This window comes from Panthera uncia, chromosome F2 (genome assembly GCF_023721935.1).
Source record: "Panthera uncia isolate 11264 chromosome F2, Puncia_PCG_1.0, whole genome shotgun sequence".
NCBI lineage: Eukaryota > Metazoa > Chordata > Mammalia > Carnivora > Felidae > Panthera > Panthera uncia.
The window spans coordinates 77,995,827-78,017,919 of NC_064812.1; the positions used below are offsets into that span (position 1 = coordinate 77,995,827).

At 37.7% G+C, this 22,093-nt stretch overlaps 1 protein-coding gene across 1 annotated transcript in view; it reads left to right on the plus strand.

The window, feature by feature from the left end:
* The window catches only part of PXDNL (peroxidasin like), a 360,062-nt gene that overhangs the window by 265,970 nt on the left and 71,999 nt on the right, over positions 1-22,093 (plus strand). Inside the window, exons 13-16 of the mRNA XM_049633716.1 lie at positions 5,306-5,418; positions 8,148-8,304; positions 18,160-18,268; positions 19,992-20,149. Of these exons, the coding sequence (XP_049489673.1) occupies positions 5,306-5,418; positions 8,148-8,304; positions 18,160-18,268; positions 19,992-20,149 (537 nt within the window). The remainder of the gene's footprint in view (positions 1-5,305; positions 5,419-8,147; positions 8,305-18,159; positions 18,269-19,991; positions 20,150-22,093) is intronic.

Genomic DNA, 22,093 nt, shown 5'->3' on the forward strand with positions numbered 1-22,093 from the left:
ATACACAGACGCTATTTTTTTCTAAGAAATTTCCTTGTGAAGGAGAGCAGTAAAAAGTGTCAGTGGAGATGCAGCAGGGATATGGGAGAATAAGGGGAGAGCCTATTTTTCTGAAAGGAAGAAGCCAGGAAGTTGGAAGAGAGTAACAGATGGTTCAAGGTTTCTCAAGTGGCAAGATGGGATGGGATTCGCAAAATCCGACGAATACTCCAGTAAGAAGAGGTATTTCTTCAGTTTAGTTGAGGAGAGAAGGGTAGTTAAGAAGTATAGAGAAGTACCTCTACAAAGTGGAGTGTAGGAAGTTAAAAAAATTATAGCCTGGGGCGCCTGGGTGGCTCAGTTGCCTGAGCTCCCAACTTCGGCTCAGGTCATGATCTTATGGTTCGTGGGTTCGAGCCCCACATCGGACTCTGTGCTATCAGCTCAGAGCCTGGAGCCCGCTTCGGATTCTGTGTCTCCCTGTCTCTCTGCCCCTCGCCTGCTCACACTCTGTCTCTCTTTCTCTGTCTCAAAAATAAATAAATATGAAAAAAATTTTTTTTAATTTATAGCCTGATGGCTTGTCTTTTTTTGCCCTTGTGGAGTAGAAAATGTCAATATTTTGTAGAAGTGGAAAATGCTAATATTTTGTAGGAGAAGGGTGTGCTGAGAGATGGATTTTTTTGTTGTTGTTAAATAGGAGCTGAAGTGACAAAGGCAGGTTGATTCTGATAAAACAGGACACATGATCACTCCAGATATTTTGAAGGACAGACACGAAGAAAACAGTGCAAGTGTATTGAACAGAAGGACAATGGGTAAAAGGAGTTGGGAGTTTGGGAAGGAAAGTGGCAGAGGTGATGAAACTTGGGGTCTTGGCTGAAAGGGAAGAGAATGACACTGGATGGGGTTTGTCAACAGGAAGGAAATGGAAGGTTCCCAGCAATTTAGATGGCGTCATAATGAGGGGATGACAGACCAGGAGGAAGAAGAGGTTTTGCTGTAGGGTGTGGTATTAGATACTTTCAAAAGATTATAAGTGATGGCATATAAGTGGTGGTAATGAGTAGCTGTTGAGACAGGACGTGAACACAGCTAGAGATAGGGGATGTCACATAACGGAGGCCATGATGTGAAGTGTTGGCTATTAGAGATCCCTTGGATGAGTCAGGAAGGTCATTGCCTCATAGAGTCACTAGTGCTCACGAGATGTCCTCCATGCGTTGTCAGGAATCCATAAGCCGTAGTTTAAAAAACCCAAATACATGTGCTAACTTGGCATATAACGTAAGATTTGAAAATAACAAAATACGATTCTCACTTCAAGAACGGAATCTTTTTATCTTCGTAATGAATTTTTGATGTTACCATGTGTTTTTATTCCAATCGTAGAAAAAGTCACCAAGAAAGAAATGATGAAAACCCCTTTGCCCACTACTCAAATGAAAAAATAAGCATCACAAATAGGCTGCAAGATTGTTTGTTCTTCTTTTCTATCTGTTCTCAGCCCCAGCCTACTTGCCACTAACCCGGGTTTGGTGCGTATTACTCCCCTGCATGTCCACAGAATTGACTTATTTTAGTTCAAGCTTTTATTTTGAGATAATTGTAGGTTCACAGTTAGTTGTGAGAAGTAACACAAAGAGATCCAGACTCATTACCAAACTGCAGACTCCACCTACTAAAACCCTAGCAACTACTAATCTGTTCTCTATTTCTATAGTTCTGTTGTCTCAAGAATGTCACATAAATAGAGTCACACAGGATGTAATCTTTGGGGGCTGGTGTTTTTCATTCAGCATAAGTACTTGGAGATTCATCCAGAGTTTGTGTGTTATCAGTTATTCTTTTGATCATCAAGTCATTTATCAGTTATTCTTTTTACTGCTGAGCAGTACGCCATGATGTGAATGTACCATAGTCTATTTAATCTTTCACTCGTTGAAGGGCATATGGCTTTTTTTTTTTAAACAAATTTTTTTTTAATGTTTATTTATTTTTGACAGAGAGAGAGAGAGAGAGAGACAGAGCATGAGTGGGGAAGGGACAGAGAGAGAGAGGGAGACACAGAATCCAAAGCAGGTTCCGGGCTCTGAGCTGTCAGCACAGAGCCCGACGGGGGGGTCGAACTCACAAGCCATGAGATCATGACCTGAGCTGAAGTCAGACGCTCAACTGACCAAGCCACCCAGGCGCCCTAAGGGCATATGGCTTTTATTGTTTGATTATTACTAGGAAAGCCACTATAAATATTCCCATACGGGTTTTTGTATGTGAGAGTTAAGTTTTCATTTCTGTGGGATGAATGCCCAAGAGTGCACTTGCTGGATTGTATGGTAATGTCATCTTCATTATTTTTTAATGTTTGTTTGTTTGTTATTTTGACAGAGAGAGGGAGGGAGGGTCAACGAGAGGGAGAGAGAGACTCCCAAGCAGGCTCCACCCTGTCAGCACAGAGCCCGATGCGGGACTCAGTCCCATGAACCATGAGATCGTGACCGGAGCCAAAATCAACAGCTGGATGCTGGCACTGACTGTGCCACCCAGGCGCCTGGGTAGTGTCATTTTTAAATTGTTAAGGAAGGTCCTAAATTATTTTCCAGAGTGGCTTTGCCATTTTATATCCCCACCAGCAATGTATGAGTGATCCACGTCCTTGTCAGTGGTTTGTGTTGTCCCTATGTTTCATTTTAGCCGTTCTGACAGGGGTGTGTAGTGATACCTTATAGTGGCTTTAACCTGCATTTCATTTCCCTTGTGACTAATGACGTTGAGCATATTTTCACAGGTTGATTTGTCATGTATATTCTCTTCAGTGCAATGTCATACCTTTTGCCCATTTCCTAGTTGAATTGTTTCATCTAACAGTGTTGGATTTTGAGGGTTCTTTGTATATTCAAGACACTGGTCCTCTGTCGTATATGCAGTTTGTAAATATTTTCTCTTAGTTGGAAACTGGCCTTTTCATCCTCTCAACATGGTCTTCCCAACACGAAAGGTTTCAAATCCGATGGAGTCCAGTTTCTCAATTTTTTCTTCAGTGGATTATATTTTCTTTTGTTGTTGTTTAGTTTTGAGAGGGGGGAGGGTCATAGAGAGAGAGAGAGAGAAAGAGAGAGAGAGAGTATCCTAGACAGGCTCTGTGCTGTCAGCACAGAGCCCAATGCAGGGCTTGATCAAACTCACAAACTGTGATAATGACCTGAGCTGAAGTCAGATGCTAAACTGACTGAGCTGCGCAGGTGCCCCGTGGTGGGTTATACTTTCAATGTAGGATCTAAGAACTCTTTGCCTGGCGCTACATTCTAAAGATTTTCTCCTGTTTTTTTAAAGTTATATGTATAGTTTTACATTTTATATTTAGGTGTGTTGTCCATTTTGAGTCAGTTTTTGTACGAGGTGTCAAGCTTAGGTTGTTTTTTTGTTTTGTTTTGTTTTTTGCCTTTGCGTACCTAATTGCCCAACACCATTTGTTAAAAAGGACTCCATTAAGTTGTTTTTGCACCTTTGTCAATAGCAGTTGGGCATATTTGTGTGATTGTATTATCGGGTTCTTTTCTCTGTTCTATTGGTACAGTTGTCTGTGCCCACATTCATCAATACCACACAGTATTAATTTCCATAACTATATAACCAGTCTTAAAATCTGGTGGGTTGATTCTTCTTGCATTATCCTTTTTTGTCAAAATTGTTTAGCTACTTCAGTTCCTTTGCATTTCCATATACATTTTAAAATAATCTTCTCTATATCTCCAAAAACAATCTTTGTGAGATTTTGAAAGGAACTGCGTTAAACCGAGTATCAGTTTGTGGAGAAATAACATCTTTACTATCTCAAGACTTCCAATCCATGGGTACGATACATCTCTACATTCATTTACATCTCATTTGATTTCTTACATCAACATTTTGTAGTTTTCAGCATACAAGTGCTATACATGTTTTGTTAGTTATATATGCAAATATTTTAATGTTTTTGAAAAATTGTATAAGGTATTCTTTTTTAAGTTTTTGTGTCTATATGTTTATTGCTTGAATATGTAAACATAATTGATATTTTTTTACATTTATCTGTATCCTGCGATCTTACTGAGCTCACTTTGAAGTATTTTTGTAGATTTCTTAGAATTTTCTGTGTAGACACATATCATCGGCAAATAGAGACAGTTTTATTTCTTCTTTTCCAATTTGTATGTCTTCTATGTCCTTTCCCTGCCATATTACACTGGCTATAACTTCTAGCACTATGTGGAATCAGAGTTCTGAGAGAAGGCATTCTTGGCCTTGTTTCCTATCTGAAGAGGAAACATTCACTCCTGCACCATTAAGTAGTGTGTTTATTATAGGTTTTTGTCTGTGTTCATTTTCACGTTGTGTAGGCTTTCTATTATTTTTTTTCTGAGAGTTTTTATTTAATCATAAATGAGTGTTAAAAGTAGCGAAATGCTTTTGACACCGATTGAAATTACCAGGACATTTATTCTTTAGTCGTTAGTATGGTAGGTCCCATTGATTGATTTTCAAGTACTGAACCAGTCTTGCACTTCTGAAATAACATTTTAATATTGATGAATTCTATTTGCCAGTGCTTTATGAATGATTTTTGTGTCTGTATTCATGAGAGGTACTGGCCCGTAGGATTTTCTTTTTCTTTTTTGATTTTGACGCTGTCTTATCTAGTTTTGATATTAAAGTAAGCCACCTAGAAAGAGTCTGGAAACACACCCTCCTCTTTTAGTTTCTAGAAAAGATTGGATGTTGGATAGAATTCTCTAGTAAAAAGATTTTAATTCTTTCCTAAAGATTGATGTCTGAGGATTAAAAAAAAGTTAGGAATTCAATTTCTTTAGTAGTTCTAGGGTTATTCCAACGATCTATTTTATATGAGGTAAGACACAATAGTTTGGTTTTTGAGGAAATAAAGTAAGATTGAGTCGATTTATTTTAGCCAGCAATATATTTTAGATGTTACCATGTATCTTTCTTTTAGACTTATGAAAAGATATTGAAAAAGAATAATGAAAATGCTTGTACCCGCTACTTAGCTGAAGAAGTAAATACTACAAATATTTAAGGTTAAAGGTTAGGGTTAAAATATTAAGGATAGAGGCTGTGTATAGTTCTCTTCCTTTTTTTCTGTTCTCGTATCTATCCTGAGTACCACGGCTTTGATGTTTATTATTCTCTCAGATGTCCTAGTAATTGCTTTTTAAAAAAACTAGTCTGGCTAACCTATGTCATATCCAGGTTTATACCATTTGACTTGGATGAAGCACGCTGACAAAAAATGATATTGACATGACGTCATTTTGATTCGCTTCCACAGCTCTCCCAGTGTTTACTCAACTACCTCAGGACACGAGTATACAGGTTGGCAAGAATATAAACATTTCGTGTCATGCTCGAGGAGAACCACAGCCCGTGATTACTTGGAATAAGGTAGGCTCTCAGCTAAAAGTAGAGTAATATTAAAAACACTGACAAATGTATTGACCTACTGAAAACAGGTAGCGATTCTCACATTGATTTATTACTGTTGTGATTTTTGCTAGCGAGGAATGCATTTTACACCGAGACAAGTTTATTTCCTGTTTCTTTTTTGTTCATCTTTTAAGCGACTGCGTCTGATTTTGGCTCAGGGCTTTGATAAAATTTATCCTTTCTCATTTGCTTGGTGACGAAAGCTTCATAAGCATAACTAAGTTCTTCTAAGGAAAAATTGCTTTTGTCTTATATAGATTAGAAGTTTTAGTGACGAGCAAGAAACAATTTTGAATGAATAACTCAGAAGTGGCTTAAAAGTAGGGCATTAACTACAGCAAGAAAAGAACGAAAAGCTTGGTATTAAAGCAAAGGGACATGAAAAAAAAACCCTCTGGTAGGTCAAGACCTCAGCGACTGTAAAACAAATAGCATCCCATTTATATCTTTTACTTCCTTTGGTTCTTTGAGCTATATCCTTTCAATGTAATTGTTTCTTTCATTTTAAGATTGTTATTAAAATGAAATGATTGGCCTCAGATTCTGATGTTCTCAAAAATAAGTGATGTTGCATACAGAAGAATGTCAGTTTTTACAGAGGATTTTGACAAAAAGTAAAATTGGTGAAAAGTTGCAAAGCAATTTTTGTTGTTGCCAAATAGCAACAAGGCCTTATTTTTGGTGGCTTCCTTTTGTGCTGTGGCTGAGCATCACGCGTGGTTCTCTGTATAAAGTAAGTTTATCGTGATCTCAGAGCTGAAACTTTGGGCTCACGTACTCTCAAATAGTCTGAATAGTTTTTATAATTTCTTTTGAATGTAATAGGAGATGACTCGAATATTTTTAGACTAAAAATAGGAAGTGGAAAATACACATTTTGGTCAGTCTCTAAAGCCTTATTTGGCATTATACTAAATGCTCTCTCATATAATCTTATCAGCAAAATAGCTCAGTCTAATTTCTAAAAGGTAGCTTCAAATCCCAAATGAATTGATGGAGGGCTGACTATATGCCAGACATTTTTTATACACTATCACATTTCATCTTTATAGTGATCCTAAATTCATGAGTTTAAAATGGCTGTGAGTTAGGCTACTTTTGCTACAAGCAACAGAAACTACCTAAAATAAGGAGATCAGGAATTTATGGGAAATCTACCTGATAGCTCAGAGACTCTAAGCAACAACTTAGAACTATAGGTTTAGCCTGAGGGGTCTGGCCATATGTAAGGACAGCAGAAAGGAGTGCTTTTTGCAAAGAAGATGTGATGATGGTCCAGCAAGAGGAAGTGGAGGGAGGCAGTCCTGAAGGAAAGAGACCCTCTGGGCCTTACTGCCTGTGCACCTGCTCACTTCTTACCCCTTCTGTACTTCTGGTGGTTTTCCACCTACCCTCCATCTGGTAGGTCCTGCTTCTTCCTCCGTCGCCTGCCCTGAGTTACCTACCAGCCACCGGTCACCTTGGACTTGTTTTCTAGTAGTGGTCAAAGACAACTGTGAGCATCTGAAGACCTAAAAGGCATTTTTTTCACTCTGAACCTTTCTGGTTACATTCGGGCCTACTGGCAATCACTGGGATCTGAGTTCTTTTGAAACAGCAGGTCCCATTCTCAGTTTCCTGTGTTTCCTGGGGAGGGGTAGGAGAGAAGCGTCTCTACCCCTGCTCCACTCCGGTGCAGTCCCAGAAAGCCAATATCTTTTCCTTTTTAAAAGTTAACAGCATAGAGGCGCCCGGGGGCTCAGTCGGTTGAGCCTCGACTTCGGTTCAGGTCATGATCTTGCAGTTCATGCAAGTATTTTGCGTCCTCTGTCTCTCTCTGTCTCGAAAATAAATAACCATTAAAACACTTTTTAAAGTTAATGACATAATAATGAAAAGTACATAAAGCATACTAATAATTACTGAATACATTAAGAATTTTTTTAATGTTTATTTACCCTTGCGAGAAAGAGACAGAGGTGTGAGTGGGGGAGGGGCAGAGAGAGAGACACACAGAATCGGAAGCAGGCTCCAGGCTCTGAGCTGTGAGCACAGAGCCTGACATGGGGCTCGAGCTCATGAACCTCGAGATCATGACCTGAGCCAAAGTCGGACACTCAATCGACTGGGCCACCCAGGCTGTCCGTAACTGAATACAGTTTAATAATATTTCATATGAAATGTAGTCATTTTCTCTTCTTAAGGTAGTGTTTTAATTAAGAAACACCGATATGTGAAACTTTGCAGCAACATAAAGCTTATGAGTACATGTGAAGAAGAAATAGAAGAGAAATCCGTAATATGAAAATATTTTTGATGCTTTTAGGTTGTAGATTTATAAAAAAATTCCTTCTTTTCAAATTTTATTTTTACTGTTGTTGTCAGAACCCTTTTGTAGAAGAAAAATATGAATAAACGGTATATTTTCCTTCATGGGAATTATTTTAAAATAATCATAATAGGAAATAATTACATAATTGAATTTTGAGTTTCATATTTATTATAGAGAGGGAGACAAACTGTGCTTCCTGACAAGCACTTCCTCTCTCTTTTCTTCTCTTCATTGTATTCATAAATTACCTCTAGTGCCTGACACAGTGAGTGCTCAGATATTTGTGGAACAAATGAAGCTATATCAAACAAAATGTAAGGTATTATTTTTTGAACGATCACATTTTCTTCCCGTGGCAATTCTTCCCGCTCCCTAGGCAGGTGTTCAGATTACGGAGAGTGGTAAATTCCATGTCAGTGGTGAAGGCGTGCTCACCATCTATGATGCAGGGCAAGCAGACCAAGGAAAGTATGAATGTGTGGCTCGGAACTCATTTGGCCTTGTTGCGGCCAACATGTTTCTCACGGTCATTGGTAAGTGTGGCTCCTTATACAACCCAAATCAGTGTCTTTGAAAGCTTCTACCCCTACTCCTAACTGATTTGCCTCGCTACCCTATATGGTCCCTTATATGTTCTTTCTAGTCAAACATGTTAATATTAGCTCAAAGTTATTTTATTTTTATTTATTTATTTATTTTTATTATTATTTTTAACGTTTATTTGTTATTGAGAGAGACACAGAGCATGAGCAGGGGAGGGGCAGAGAGACAGGGAGACACAGGATCCAAAGCAGGCTCCAGGCTCTGAGCTGTCAGCACAGAGCCCGACGTGGGCTCGAACTCACAAACCGCGAGATCAAGACCCGAGCTGAAGTCGGATGCTAAACTGACTGAGCCGTCCAGGCACCCCAAAATTATTTTATTTTTAAAATCGAAGCTCTGAAGTGTAAACTACCTGAAAGGGCATCAAACACCAGAGCCAAAAGTGAACATAAATGGCGAGGATTTGCAAATAAATATATACCATGTTTTCTTAGTAACTGAAAATTCTGGAATATAAGATACATTCATAGCTAAATAAGTGGAATTTAACATGTATTAGTTGCTCCAACATAGTGTATTTAGTTCTACAGTAAAATGAAAAATCAATCAATCAATCAATCAATCAGTCACACTTCTAGGGGAGATCCGCCGCTCTGAGAACAAATATCTCAATATTTAGGAACATTTACGATTGGCCAACATATTTGGCATTGTTTTACCTTTCAGCATCAGTCTGGTGGTTTAGCTGGAGCCCTCTTCCAGTTGGTTATCAATGGTAACTGTTTAAAAAAAGTTGTCATTGTATTACAAAAAATAAAATCCTTTTTAAAAATTTTCACTGACTCAGTTTGCATTAGACGTGAGAGAGTCTGTCTGTAGGCAGACTCAAGAGGCGACCTCAGCCCTGGTTATGGAAATGGAGACAGGCTGTGATGGCGGACGGGCGTGTTCTCCACGTGGGAAGGCATTCGAGAAGGCATAGCACATGGGGACACGAGAACTGACATCAGGGCTTTTAAGGAGCTTTTGCCTTATTGACAGTCAGCGGTGGAAATAAATGAGTTCAGCCACGAGCATATGGAGCACTATTTTGGGCTTTGCCTGCTTTTTGGTTTCCTTAGAAATGGGCAGATTTCATAAATAGGGTTTTGCAGATTTATTTTTTCCTTTGAGCTCTTATAAGTCTATAAAAATATTGGGTAACTCTTCTCATTATAAATACAGGCTTGGGTAAAAATAGATTTATGTAATTAAATCACATCCTTAGAAATATCGCTATCTTTCCATCATAGAGCACAATACTTTTATCCTCTTCTACTTGCAAATTCTCCTAAAATATCAAACTTCCAAATATTCTATTTGTTGGGATATTTTTTTATAAAGTGCAGATTTTTATTAATGGCACATCAATCTTCACAGATTTATTATACTGTATTGTAAAGATGCATTTTCTGTAGAATATTATTCCTAAAATTATAATAATGTAGCTAGTAACTGCCACATATGCATTCTAGGAGGATCAGAAATGCTTTCTTATATAGAATTTCTTAAAGTTACAAAATCTTAGCCTTCCTCTCTGTTTGCTATGAGTTCATGTTTTTGCTGATTTAAAATCTGTGATAGTTGTGTTTCTTTCTTTCTTTTTTAACAAATGGTTTGTTTAGTTTTGAGAGAAAGAAAGAGACAGAGAAAGAGAATCCCAAGCAGGCTCCACACTGTCAGTATGGAGCCCAGTGCAGGGCTTGAACTCACAAACACTGAGATCGTGACCTGAGCCCAAATCAAGAGCCGGATGCTTAACCAACTGAGCCGCCCAGGCACCTCAGTTGTATCTTTTTATAAATTTATGGGGTCCTTTTTCTGCTGCTTAACTATTTGTGAGATCTATGGGAAAATATCCTTGGGCATTTTGGAAAAAAAAACTTACTATAAAATTTATATTAATATCTTTTGTGTTTTAGAAATGCTAGAAATCTTTACCACTAAACAAACAGACACAAAAACAAATATTCTCTCTCTGCGTCTTCTCTCCCTGTCTGTCTCTCTGTTTTGCTCTGTCACATGCACACAAACACTACAATCACAGCGGTCAATATTTTAGAATCTCCAGCATAAGAATTTCATTGTGGTGGACTGAGGTTTAACTACCCATTTTATATATACACATTAACAGTAAAACATTTAGATTCATATGTATTAATCACTCTATTCACCAGATTTCAAAACAGTGATAGATAGCATTTACCACTATTCTGCTCTGTTGCACAGAAAGTAGAAAGTCGGGCTACAGGGTTAAAGTAGTACAAAAAAAAGAAGTTAGTCAAGAAAAAAATTATGTTTTTCGCTCTGGAGACATTTATATGTCAATATAAGGGGAGATGAATTTATGTTTGCATCTCATACCAAATAAATTTTATGATATTAGAAATATTTTTATAAAGAGAAGAAAAAATATGAAGATATACATTTTTAAGTTTTGAATAAATTTAAGATTTAAGACAAGCGGTGTGTGTGTGTGTGTGTGTGTGTGTGTGTGTTCACACAGCCAAAATTAGCAGAATAGGAGGAAATGTGTCAATATAAAATATCACTTATGGAACATTTTATGACTTAGGCTCTTTCATTCACCAGTCATCCTAATTAAAGGGAAAAGACAGTTCATTATGGGAGGATTTTCCAATCTTCCTGCCCCAATGTAGCAGTTATGGAATGTTGTAACTCCACTCAGGGTGTAATAAGTGATACAAAGAGGATCATGCCTTTTGAGTTTCCATCCTGTATTGGAGTATATAACCATAGAAAGTAATCCAAAATAATAAAAATAAACAACAACAATGAAAGCAAAATCTGGGAGATATATATATATATATATATATAGCAGACCAAGGAAGTCCTCCCTCTCTCTCTCTCTCTCTCTCTATATATATATATATATATACATATACACCATACATTTGAATGAGTTGATGTTCAAAGTAAGGCATTTATAATAGCAAAAGAAAAAAGGGTTTCCGCAAGGTGTAATTATTTTAAGGAGTTTTTTTTCCATAGATGTAATCAATTTTTAATAGTTTTAATACATGTTTAAAAGTCTTTAAGGCTGATACAGTATTTACTGAGAGCCTCTCCCCTAGGCTGTCCTCAAAGTATTTTACATTACACAGATCTGCAGACTTCTGTCTCTGGATAGTATTTGGCATATGAAAGCTACACATATTGCTTTAAACCAAAAAAAAAAAAAAAAAAAGCTTCACAATTTTTGTTCAAAACATGATTTATTTTAATGCTTCCTATATATATTGATATGCCGTTAAGTGCTCTGAAGTTCGTAATTCACTGTATGTTCTTCTGACTCATTTCTTGCTTGTGAAAATGGCTCAGTCTAACTGAGGACACAAGATGTTTATATTGAACATTAGCAGTGTGAGACAGTGGGAGAAAGCCTGGGTTAAGTCATCATGCTTTTACCTTTATTGATCTCAGCCACTTTGGATACCTTACTTACCCATAACTAGAATTAACTTTCTCATTTCTTAAAAAAGTGGAATTGGACACTCTCAAGAGTCCTTCTTGGCGTAGGAATTCTGCTTCTCCAATAGTATTCAAATGTGCAGCAATAGTCCTGAAGCAGTTTTGAGCACATCTACACGACGGGATGTTTACCAGTGAGACGCTGGGATAATATGTAGACGAGGCCAAAAACGAAATAGTGACACAGCATTTGTTAAATGAAAATTTTGCAGCACAAATAACACACACGGACTGTTTGTGATTATATAACAATAAATCTAAACAGTGTCATCTTCTCTGAAATTCCAAGTTGGGGATCGAATTGTATGTTGGACATTTCATTTCGGATGACCCACAGTTCTTCCGATTCCACATGTTAGAAACCCATCTTGAATGTATTCGCAACTGAACTCCCTTCAATACAGTCCATAACGAGGTCCTTCTGTAAGGAGGAAGTCAGAGCCTCCTCCGATTTTTTTCTGCTCTCTCCTCCTTCTTTACTCTAACTGTATTACCAGTTTTTGCTGCAAATAATGCTTCTTTTCCATTTCACCACCTGACCTCCTCTCTTATAGTTCATTCTTTGGTCATTTGGGTTTTTGCAATAGCTTTCTAAATAATATTTCCACTTATAATATTCCCTACTTTGACTCTATCCTCAACCCAATAAGTTATAAGTGAGAATTAAGGTGGCATCAGTTGACTTGAAGTTAGTGAGACCTTTCCTTTTATGCTAAGTAAATAACCTTTATTAAACTGATACTAATATTACTAATAAAAAGTTAACATTTCTTGGGCATTTACCGTGTGTTCCAAGTGCTATATTATCAATTGGCTTATTTAATTCTTTTGGGATCTAGTTATTTTTGAAATTGTGAATGAATAACTCAGATTTTTGACATTCTAATCCACTGACTTGTCATTGTCTAGACAAAACATCTGTTTCAAAACCACTGAAGTTGTTGCTCAGTGAGTGAGCTATGAACTATCAGAAAATTTTAATTATCTTTACCCAAATATATCAATGAAGTAAAATTGATATTGAATCATTTTAAGTTGCTATGTTACTATATTTATGTACCATGATTATGTCATTAATTTACATAATAATTAATAGATACATGACAATCTTGTTCACTTGTCAGACTTTAATAATACAATGGTGAAATATTTCTATAAACAGCAACATATACCTAATACACATCTGCATATGTTTATAATACCTGTATCCATTTTGAACACATTTCCCATCCATTTATATATAAAACCTATTGTTTTTTAGAATGTTTTAAAATTTATTTTGAGAGAGAGAGAGCTAGCATGAGCAGGGGAGGGGCAGAGAGAGAAGGAGAGAGAGAGAATCTCAAGCAGGCTCTGCACTGTCAGCACAGAGCCCCACGTGGGGCTCAATGTCAGGAAACGTGAGATCATGACCTGAGCCAAAACCAAGAGTCGGACGCTTAACAGACTGAGCCACCTAGGCACCCCTATATAAAACCTATTCTGAAAACATACGTCTATCCTGATATAAGCCACATGTTAAAAAAAATTAGCATTAAATTTCAAGAACAAAATTTTAGTGTAGTAATGTTTGGATAGTTAAGAAATTATAAAGAAAGCAGGTAATGAAAATCAAAGGCACACCTCAACTATTAAAACCAAAAAGAAGTAGTTAGTGTCTTTCCTTTCCCATTTCTGAAATCATGGTGGAGCCTGCAAGACAGTGAGCCCATTTACATACTTAATGATGCAAAATGATGAGTAAGGCAGAGTTGTTGCTGTTCAGAGAAAATTATCTCACAAAGGCAGTCATTAGTGTCCATTTGTATGCTGTGGGACTGTCTGGTTTCCTAGGACATCTCTGTCCAGCGTCATTGGCAGTCTGCCGTTCTCTTTAAGGGAAGATTTAATGTGGTAAGGTCTATTTAGTTATGACAGTTACATTACCTGGCTACTTTTTTCCAAGATGGAGGGGGAGATAAAGAATATGCAGTTGTGAAAGAAACTCAGCTTTTATTGAGGTCTAGGTATTCTGTGGTGAGAGTGAAGGCAGGGGTACAGGTGTCCTGTGGCAGTGTTCCTCCTCTGGCTCCGTCCTGTTCTGCCCTCTCCCTCCCCCCCCCAGCCCCCACCCCCTGCCACATCCTTCCCATCTGGGCCATGCTCTGATAGGGTGGGCTCACAGCAGTTGGTGGGCCATGACCCCAAACTCCCCTTTCTTCAAAGGACTCACATTTATCTTTGGACTTTCTCTTCCTTGGAGGTGATAGGTGATAGGTGCACGGACAGAACTGAAAGGAGATGTTCATTAGACAACTTTAAACGTGCTCGTCTGTAACCCTACTGAGACTTCTTCCCCCCATTTTAAGCCCAAGATTTAACAAAAGAAAATGATCTAGTTCTTCCTTCACATCTGCAAAATTTTGCATAAAAAGATGGAGAATATACTCAACATTTTCTGAACATTCTATCCCTACAACGTCAACTGAGGTAGTTTTTAAGACAAATAAAATATTAACAGTATTGTTTGATTCTAATGTGCCCCAATAAACTGAATTTGCTCCCAATAATGCAGTGCTGTTCTGAGAACGTTATGGAAATCTTTTCGCAATTTGTACCATAGCAAATAAAACAATACTGAGACCGAATGAATAGTAAAAAGGGTAGTTTTATTTTATCATAAAACTATGAAACCTTAAGAATTCATAATTAAAATGACATAAGTGAGAGTTATTGTTACCACAAATATTTTCTTTGTGAACATACTACATATTTAATGTACTTTTAATAATCTGTGAACAACTTTTATGTGCTTTCTGTTTGTGCACATTATAATTTAATTATTGCAAACAATATTTACATATTATGCCACTTTTCTTGTTACTTTCCTCTCCTTTTCACATCTCTGCACTTGTTGGTTTCTTATTAACGTGGAGAAAAAGCGGGTCAAGTTGAAGAAATGATAGGACGACAGAGGAGCAATTGGTAATAGTATGAGAGTATGGATTACTTATGGGTTTTGAACATAGTAATTATTGAAAGGCACCTAATATTTGCATCGTGACCTGTAGTTTTCAGAGAACTTTGCATGCCTTTTTATTTAATAATCATGTTTGGCCTGAGCTATATGTTGAGCAAGTCTTATTATTTCCACTTTATGAATAAGTCAAAAGATGAAGATGAGATTTTTCAAAATTCCTTATGCCTATACATTTTATACGACCACAATAGCCAAACTATTTTACAAACAGAATAAAAGCAAAATTATGAAACAAATAAAATTCAGATTAACATGTTCATCGATGCTCTCCCAAACTTTAGATATCGTTTCCCAAGTTCTATCTGCCATAGTGAACCGCCTTTCGAGTTTTGACCGGCATTGTGCACCGTGTGATAACTCAGCCCTACACATAACCTTCTTACTTCCAAATCCAAATAGACCTTTGATCGTGTATCATGCACACAGGTGTAGGGTCCACAGTAATTGTCATAAATAAGAACACATCGTTGACGCCACTCTCTACACTTGAGGTTCGTGGGTAAGGGACTTAAAAGGAAACGATAAAGAAAAGGCTAACGTCTCGTCAGCCAACAGGTCAGCCCAGATTGATTTGATTGATCTTGGTTCCTTTATTATCAAGTAAACATAACAATTTGAGTGGGCTTATTCTTCCTGACCTGTTTTTGAACAGACCACAAGGTATATATCATGTTAGGTATTTGAGAATATTGTTTTCTCATAATCATTGCAGTTATATTGATTGATTGCTTAATTGGTTGATTAATCCATCTGCTTATAAGCCAATACCCCTCCTCGCCACATGCTCACTATGTATGTAGCAACTACAGTGCATTTATATTATATTTAATTAAATCATTTTCTGGTAATCTCTCTCAGCTTAGTAATTCTTACATTAAGCACGTGTTTTAGCAACAGTGCATGTGTCCATCCAGCTAATTCTTAACTGCTGCATGGTATTTCATACTGTACATCCACCACATTTTTCCCACCCACACTGCCATTGCTGAAAGTTTTCCCTAATTCCTTCCACACAAAGTTGCAATGAGCATTCTCGTTTGTATCCCTTATGGATTTGTTGAGAATTTCTCTGGATATATATACGTGGGAATGCGATTGCTGGGTGAGGGGGTGTGCACATATGTCAATTTCCTAAGTAAAAGCAAATCCAAAAATATATAGCTCACTAAACAAAATCTTGGAAATAGGAGTGTCAATGCTACATTCTCACCAGCCCACCCGTGTCCACTCACCCCTGCCAACGGTTGGCATTAATCAGCTTTTTCATTTTCTCCAGAAGCATAAAATGGTAGTTCACTGGTATTTTAAATTTTATTTATGAGGCTTTCAACATCTGCTCTATACTTCCTACTTTGGGGGGTTTCCCCTTTTACAGCTTGATTGTATATATTTTTTTCTCAGTGCGTTACAAGAATTCCTTGAATGAAACAGAATATTCTATGTCAGATTTAGAAATTACAAATATGTTACCTATGATGTTATTTGTCTATGACCTTTTTGCCTTTGTGTCTTTCCTTGAATGGAAAATGTTAATTTCATGTAATCAAATTAATCAGTTTGTCTGTTTCCTTTCAATTACCTTTAGTGAATGTATAGTTAATCCAATGTGATTTTTGAACTCTAAAAGGTAAAATTGATGTTCTGGAGTTTTAATATTGCGGTCATGATAAAGACTGAGTTGCATTGACAGTATAACCTCCATCTCAAAAGTACTGCCCATAATCTAGTTTATCAAGTACGTCTTTCAGCACAGACCTTGATTTTACTGTTTTCCTTATAATATCTATATTATTGGTATTTTTTCTGGAAATTTTTTTTTTTTTTGCCAACTGAGAGAAGTTTATTTTATTTTATTTTTTTTAATATATGAAATTTATTGTCAAATTGGTTTCCATACAACACCCAGTGCTCATCCCAAAAGGTGCCCTCCTCAATACCTATCACCCACCCTCCCCTCCCTCCCACCCTGGAAATTTTTTATGTTAGTGATCTTTCTAGGACAATGAACCAATCCAATATGTGTATATTTTTGTGATACAAAGGAATATTTTTTATAACAAGCAGTTGTGGAATGCTATTTGCATTCCTCTAGTCCAAAATACATAAACATATATATATGTACTTCTATACATATAAATATACATTTGTAATTTAATATATTATATAATGCAATATATGATACGTAGGTGCTAATGTATAAAGCGCACACCTTCCTATTTTTATTTAAAGTTTTCATTCTTTTGTATCTCCTTAATGACATTATCTTTAAATTCAATTGTCGGAGGGGCGCCTGGGTGGCTCAGTCGGTTAAGCGTCCGACTTCGGCTCAGGTCACAATCTCACGGTCCGTGAGTTCGAGCCCCGAGTCGGGCTCTGTGCTGACTGCTCAGAGCCTGGAGCCTGTTTCAGATCCTGTGTCTCCCTCTGTCTCTGCCCCTCCCCCGTTCATGCTCTGTCTCTCTCTGTCTCAAAAATAAATAAACATTTAAAAAAAAGTTAAAAAATAAATAAATAGATTCAATTGTTGGAGCTATACTTACTCTCGCTTTCAGTGTTCAACAATGCAAAGAAGTTATTGTTTTAATTATGTCATATAAATTCTTGTTATGCTTTTAATATTCTCGCTAATGAACTAAATAATATGGATATGCTTGATTATATTTCTTATATGAATTTTAAATATCCATGATCATTTTTATTAGCATTTTTACCTTTACATTAAACTTCTTAAACCATCATCTGGAGGAGATACAATATGTTGAAAATTATCAGCTCTACTTTAAGTCAAAAGCTTCCTTTGTGGATAATATCCAAATTGATAGAATTCTCACACACTGAAGAGCTATAGAAACAACATGAGTTATTTTTCACTGAGTTCTTACTGAGAGTTCAATTCTTGCTGTAAGAAATCTCCATAGGGATGTGATAATATTTACTTCATTTTAATGTTTAACATTAAAGCAAGGTGGCTGAAGAGATAGGCATTTCAGACCTTTCCAAAGATGACAAATTACTAACACACTTGGATCCCATTTGAATTGGTGTTACAAAAAAAGAAATATTTCACATAGCTTTACTAGATTGTGGAATGTTTTTGTTCCCTAAATAATGCTGGTATTGTTGCTGGAAGCTTTGCTTCGGGATCGTTAACCTACTCTTCTGCAATGGACAGTATCATGTGGACACTGTATAACATTTTTATTGTCTTGGAAGTTTTTGTAATGCCATTTATATGAGATCGTTCCTAACTTCAAGGTCTGTTTGATACTTTTAATCATGGAATTGATTTTCAAAGCAATGCAGGCTAGACAAGCTGGCGATGACTTTGTCGAATCATCCATTCTTGACGCGGTACAGAGGGTTGACAGTGCAATTAACTCCACACGAAGACATTTGTTTTCACAGTAAGAATTTATTTTATTTTGATTGCAAAATTGTTTTCACTTCAGTTCTACTTGGTTTTTATAATCTCCATAAATCACAGCAGGCATAGTGCATAAAGTGCCAAAGTAGGTGTTTTCTTCAGTTTTGTGTTATCACCCTCTGGGCTGGCCACCATTGCCAGCTCAGCCTCAAAGAGAATGAAACTTATTCCGCATAGGATCTAAATGGCAGAAATTTACATCACAGGTCTGCTCTGTGTGGCCCCACAATAGGGATCGGGCAGTGGGCTCTGTTAGGTCCTCAACCACCCACAACTATCAGACCCAGTGCTCCTGCCAGTTCCAGAGTTGACACTGATGGTCAGGTTGAACACATCTGGTCGTGAACCGACAGCTTACAGGTGGAAGTTTTGTTTCGGATAATGTAATATTTTGGTTTGTTTTCATTTGAGTCACCAGTATCTTTAGAATGGTGAAGCCTTCCAGTTCTACAAAGTCCCCGTCAGTCCTACTGGAGGTACATGGGGCGCTGTGCATCCCCCGAACGTATTAAAGAAAACAGAACTGTTGTCTTCAAAGTCAAAGCCTATACCCGGTCTTTGTAGTTGTTGGTCAAGAAGGAATATGTTATAATGCCATAATCCAGTACAGCTCTCTTCCCCTGCATACTTACAAACAGCATGGCGTCCTGATCATGGACTTGTGTTCTAGAGCCATACACCCTACTTATAGTCTATTGTGATTCCTCACTTTATCGCTTTCTATCTGGGCGACCTTGGGCAAGTGACTGAGCGTCCTAGTACCTCAACCTTCTTGCCTGGAAAATGGGGCTAACGATGAGATCTGCTTCATGGACATACTTGTTAGGAAGATTGAGTAAGTTAGTACAGATAAATTGTTTCAATAGTGTCTGTCACATAGAAAGGCTTAATTAAAGTGAGCTATTAATATGATTACTATTGTTCTCTGATCTAAAGTTAATTATGATTTCAGACACAGAGAACCGGATGTGCCTTAGCTGACCAAAATCTCTCAAACAGTCTTGCATTCTCAGTGGCTAATATTCTTTCAACCTACTTAGTTCAGTTCTTCAATGTGTACAAACCACTACTGTGTGCTCGTCAGTAGGCTTGGTACTTGGAATATAAAGATGAATAAGGCATTATCTCATCCCTAACACAGTCTTTCTGTGGTGGAGGACACAATATGTCAGCAATTTAAGTACATCTCGTCGCGTACGTAAGAGTTGTATGTGACGATACAGAAGTAATTGAGAAGGTGGTAGTTTGTTGGGATTACTAGGGAGACTTTATGGGGAGAGTGATGCCTGAGCAGGATTTTAAAGGTGGATGGGAATTTCCAGGCAGTTACATATGAGGAAAGAGAAGACAGTGCCACGACCCAGAAACTGGGTGCACTGCACACTATTTCAGAGGGTTCACTAGAACCTATGAGTGGACCCCACAAGTTTATTTTTCACCATAGGTGTTGCCTTTTATACAAAACTACTCTTTAAATCATTGATTCATTACAAATGTATCTTTTGAGTTCAGCACTGCCACTGACACTTGGGACTCACTCACTAACAAAATAGGAAAAGAACTCTCAGCTCCCCTGTGAAGCTTATCGTGAAGCTTTCCTTCTTGATTGTTCGGGAAATGTATTCTTAAATGCACAGTACACGTGAGATTCATGGATTCTGCAGTCTTGCCTTGTGAACAGTGCTGTCTTTTGTCACTTGCAGAAAGCCTCGCACCCCTGCTGAGCTGCTGGCTCAGTTTCGTTATCCGCATGACCCGTTTACTGTGGAGACAGCCAGAGCTGGGGAGATTTTTGAGCACACACTTCTGCTGATCCAGGAACACGTGAAGCAGGGGCTCACTGTTGATCTGGAAGGCAGAGGTCAGCTTCTGGAGGCATTCCGTTCTCAGCCTACTGTCCGTAGCGAAACTGATCGTGCCTCAGCTTTTCTTCTCCAAAACACCATGTGATTTAGAAATGAATTTACCGCTTTTTACCAAATGGATGCAGACGTTTCTCGTAAGAACTGTAATTCAAAAGAAGTATGATCACGATATATCCAAACCTGTCAAGGTCTACCAGCTATATATGCCTAGTATATCTAGGAGAACCACTTTAGGTGCACTTACTTTTTGAATCCGAAAGATACTACTCCTTCCTATGGAAAAGGCTTTACTCCCAGGGTAATGTGCCTCTACTTATCATGGGAATCACCTCAATGATTCAGTGAATTTATCTGAATTCCTTCCTCTATCTATAGCTTACATATCCCTTCCAATCTTTTTTTTTCTCTTTTGCTATACTGAAATTCTCATGTATTTTTTCCCCAAAGCAGACATTTATTTAGTAAATGTCAAATGAGACTGATATAGAAATCTTTCATATTTTCTACATCTTTCTCTTTAAAATTAAATGAATGTGATTCTTTGCTACACACTATGTGCTCTGTGAGCACAACAGCAACTTCTGGAGGTTTGCCCTTTCTTTATTCCCCTTCAGAAAATAAACCAAGATACAGTGCACAGGGCTGTTTCTGTGCCTGACCCACTCCTTAGTGCCCTATACAATTTTTCCAAAGCTCTGTTTAATAGCCCCTAGTGGTCCATTATGTCTTGGGTTTCAGAGCTTCTTTAAGAGAAATATCCAAGTGAAATTTCCATAGAGTCCATATTAGCACTTGAATCAAATTTCTGGCTGCTAAATTTTGAGTCTTACTAGCATGAGTTAGCCAAGGTCAGGTCTGCGAAAGCCCAGTTCTACATTCCTAAGTTTCAGGTCAGGACAATGGGTCTTTGATTTCTCTTCTCACACATATCTATTAGAAGAAGCAATTTTCAAGAATAACTTAGTCTAGATACATAACTAGAAAATAAGCAATCAATATCTACAGATTTAGCTTTGCTAAAATACGCATCCACTGTGCATGATGCTTATTTTGCCAAACCGAGTATATATTCTCATTTAAAATACGAAAGGGCGTTAGCAAAATTTTCCCAAGAAAAAACCCACTATGTTGTTCTACCTCTGTCTTACTATTTGTGAAGTTAAAGGCCGTTTTTTCCCTCCAGGATCAGTTTGCCCTGAAAGTGAACCTAGGATCTAAGTCTTTATATACAGGAAGATTGTTGTACATTTCCAAGATTAAGGTATCTGACGGCCCAACCGGAGACCAGCTTATCCAGATGAAAGACAAGTGGTCCTGGTATCATGAGCCAGTTTCTGATGATTCATTAGGGATAATAACTCTTAGCAAACAGGACTTAGTGAACAGTCTTCAAAGATTTAGGATTATGCTGAAGTTTTTTTAAGCTCTGTTAAAAGAGGGGCTCCAGAACACCTCCAGGTTGTGTGGGACCTTCCCTGGGGAGTGACAGTTTGTAATAGTTTGGAAGTTACTGCTTCACCCCTTCATGTCAGATATCATTCGGGTTAATATTCACACCATCCCCACGAACACATCTTAGACCCTGTCTTCCAGGAGCATAAAACCTGAAAGAAAGGATTCTGAACTGGGGGGAAAAAAAGTTACAATCTTGTGATAACAAATCTTTACCAACATTATATCGGTAAAGTCGCAGAACTAGGAGTTTGAGGAGAACTGGAACGTGTCTCTCCTTTCTTGTTCATTCTAGCAGGTAGTCATTGCTCCTAAGAGAGGCATCACTAAGCATCCCCCACCCCCATTAGAAGTTTTTTAATGTTTATTTATTTTTGAGAGAATGACAGAGTGCACAGGTGGGGGAGGGACACACAGAGAGAGGTGACACAGAACCTGAAGCAGGCTCCAGGCTCTGAGCTGTCAGTACAGAGCCTGATGTGGGGCTT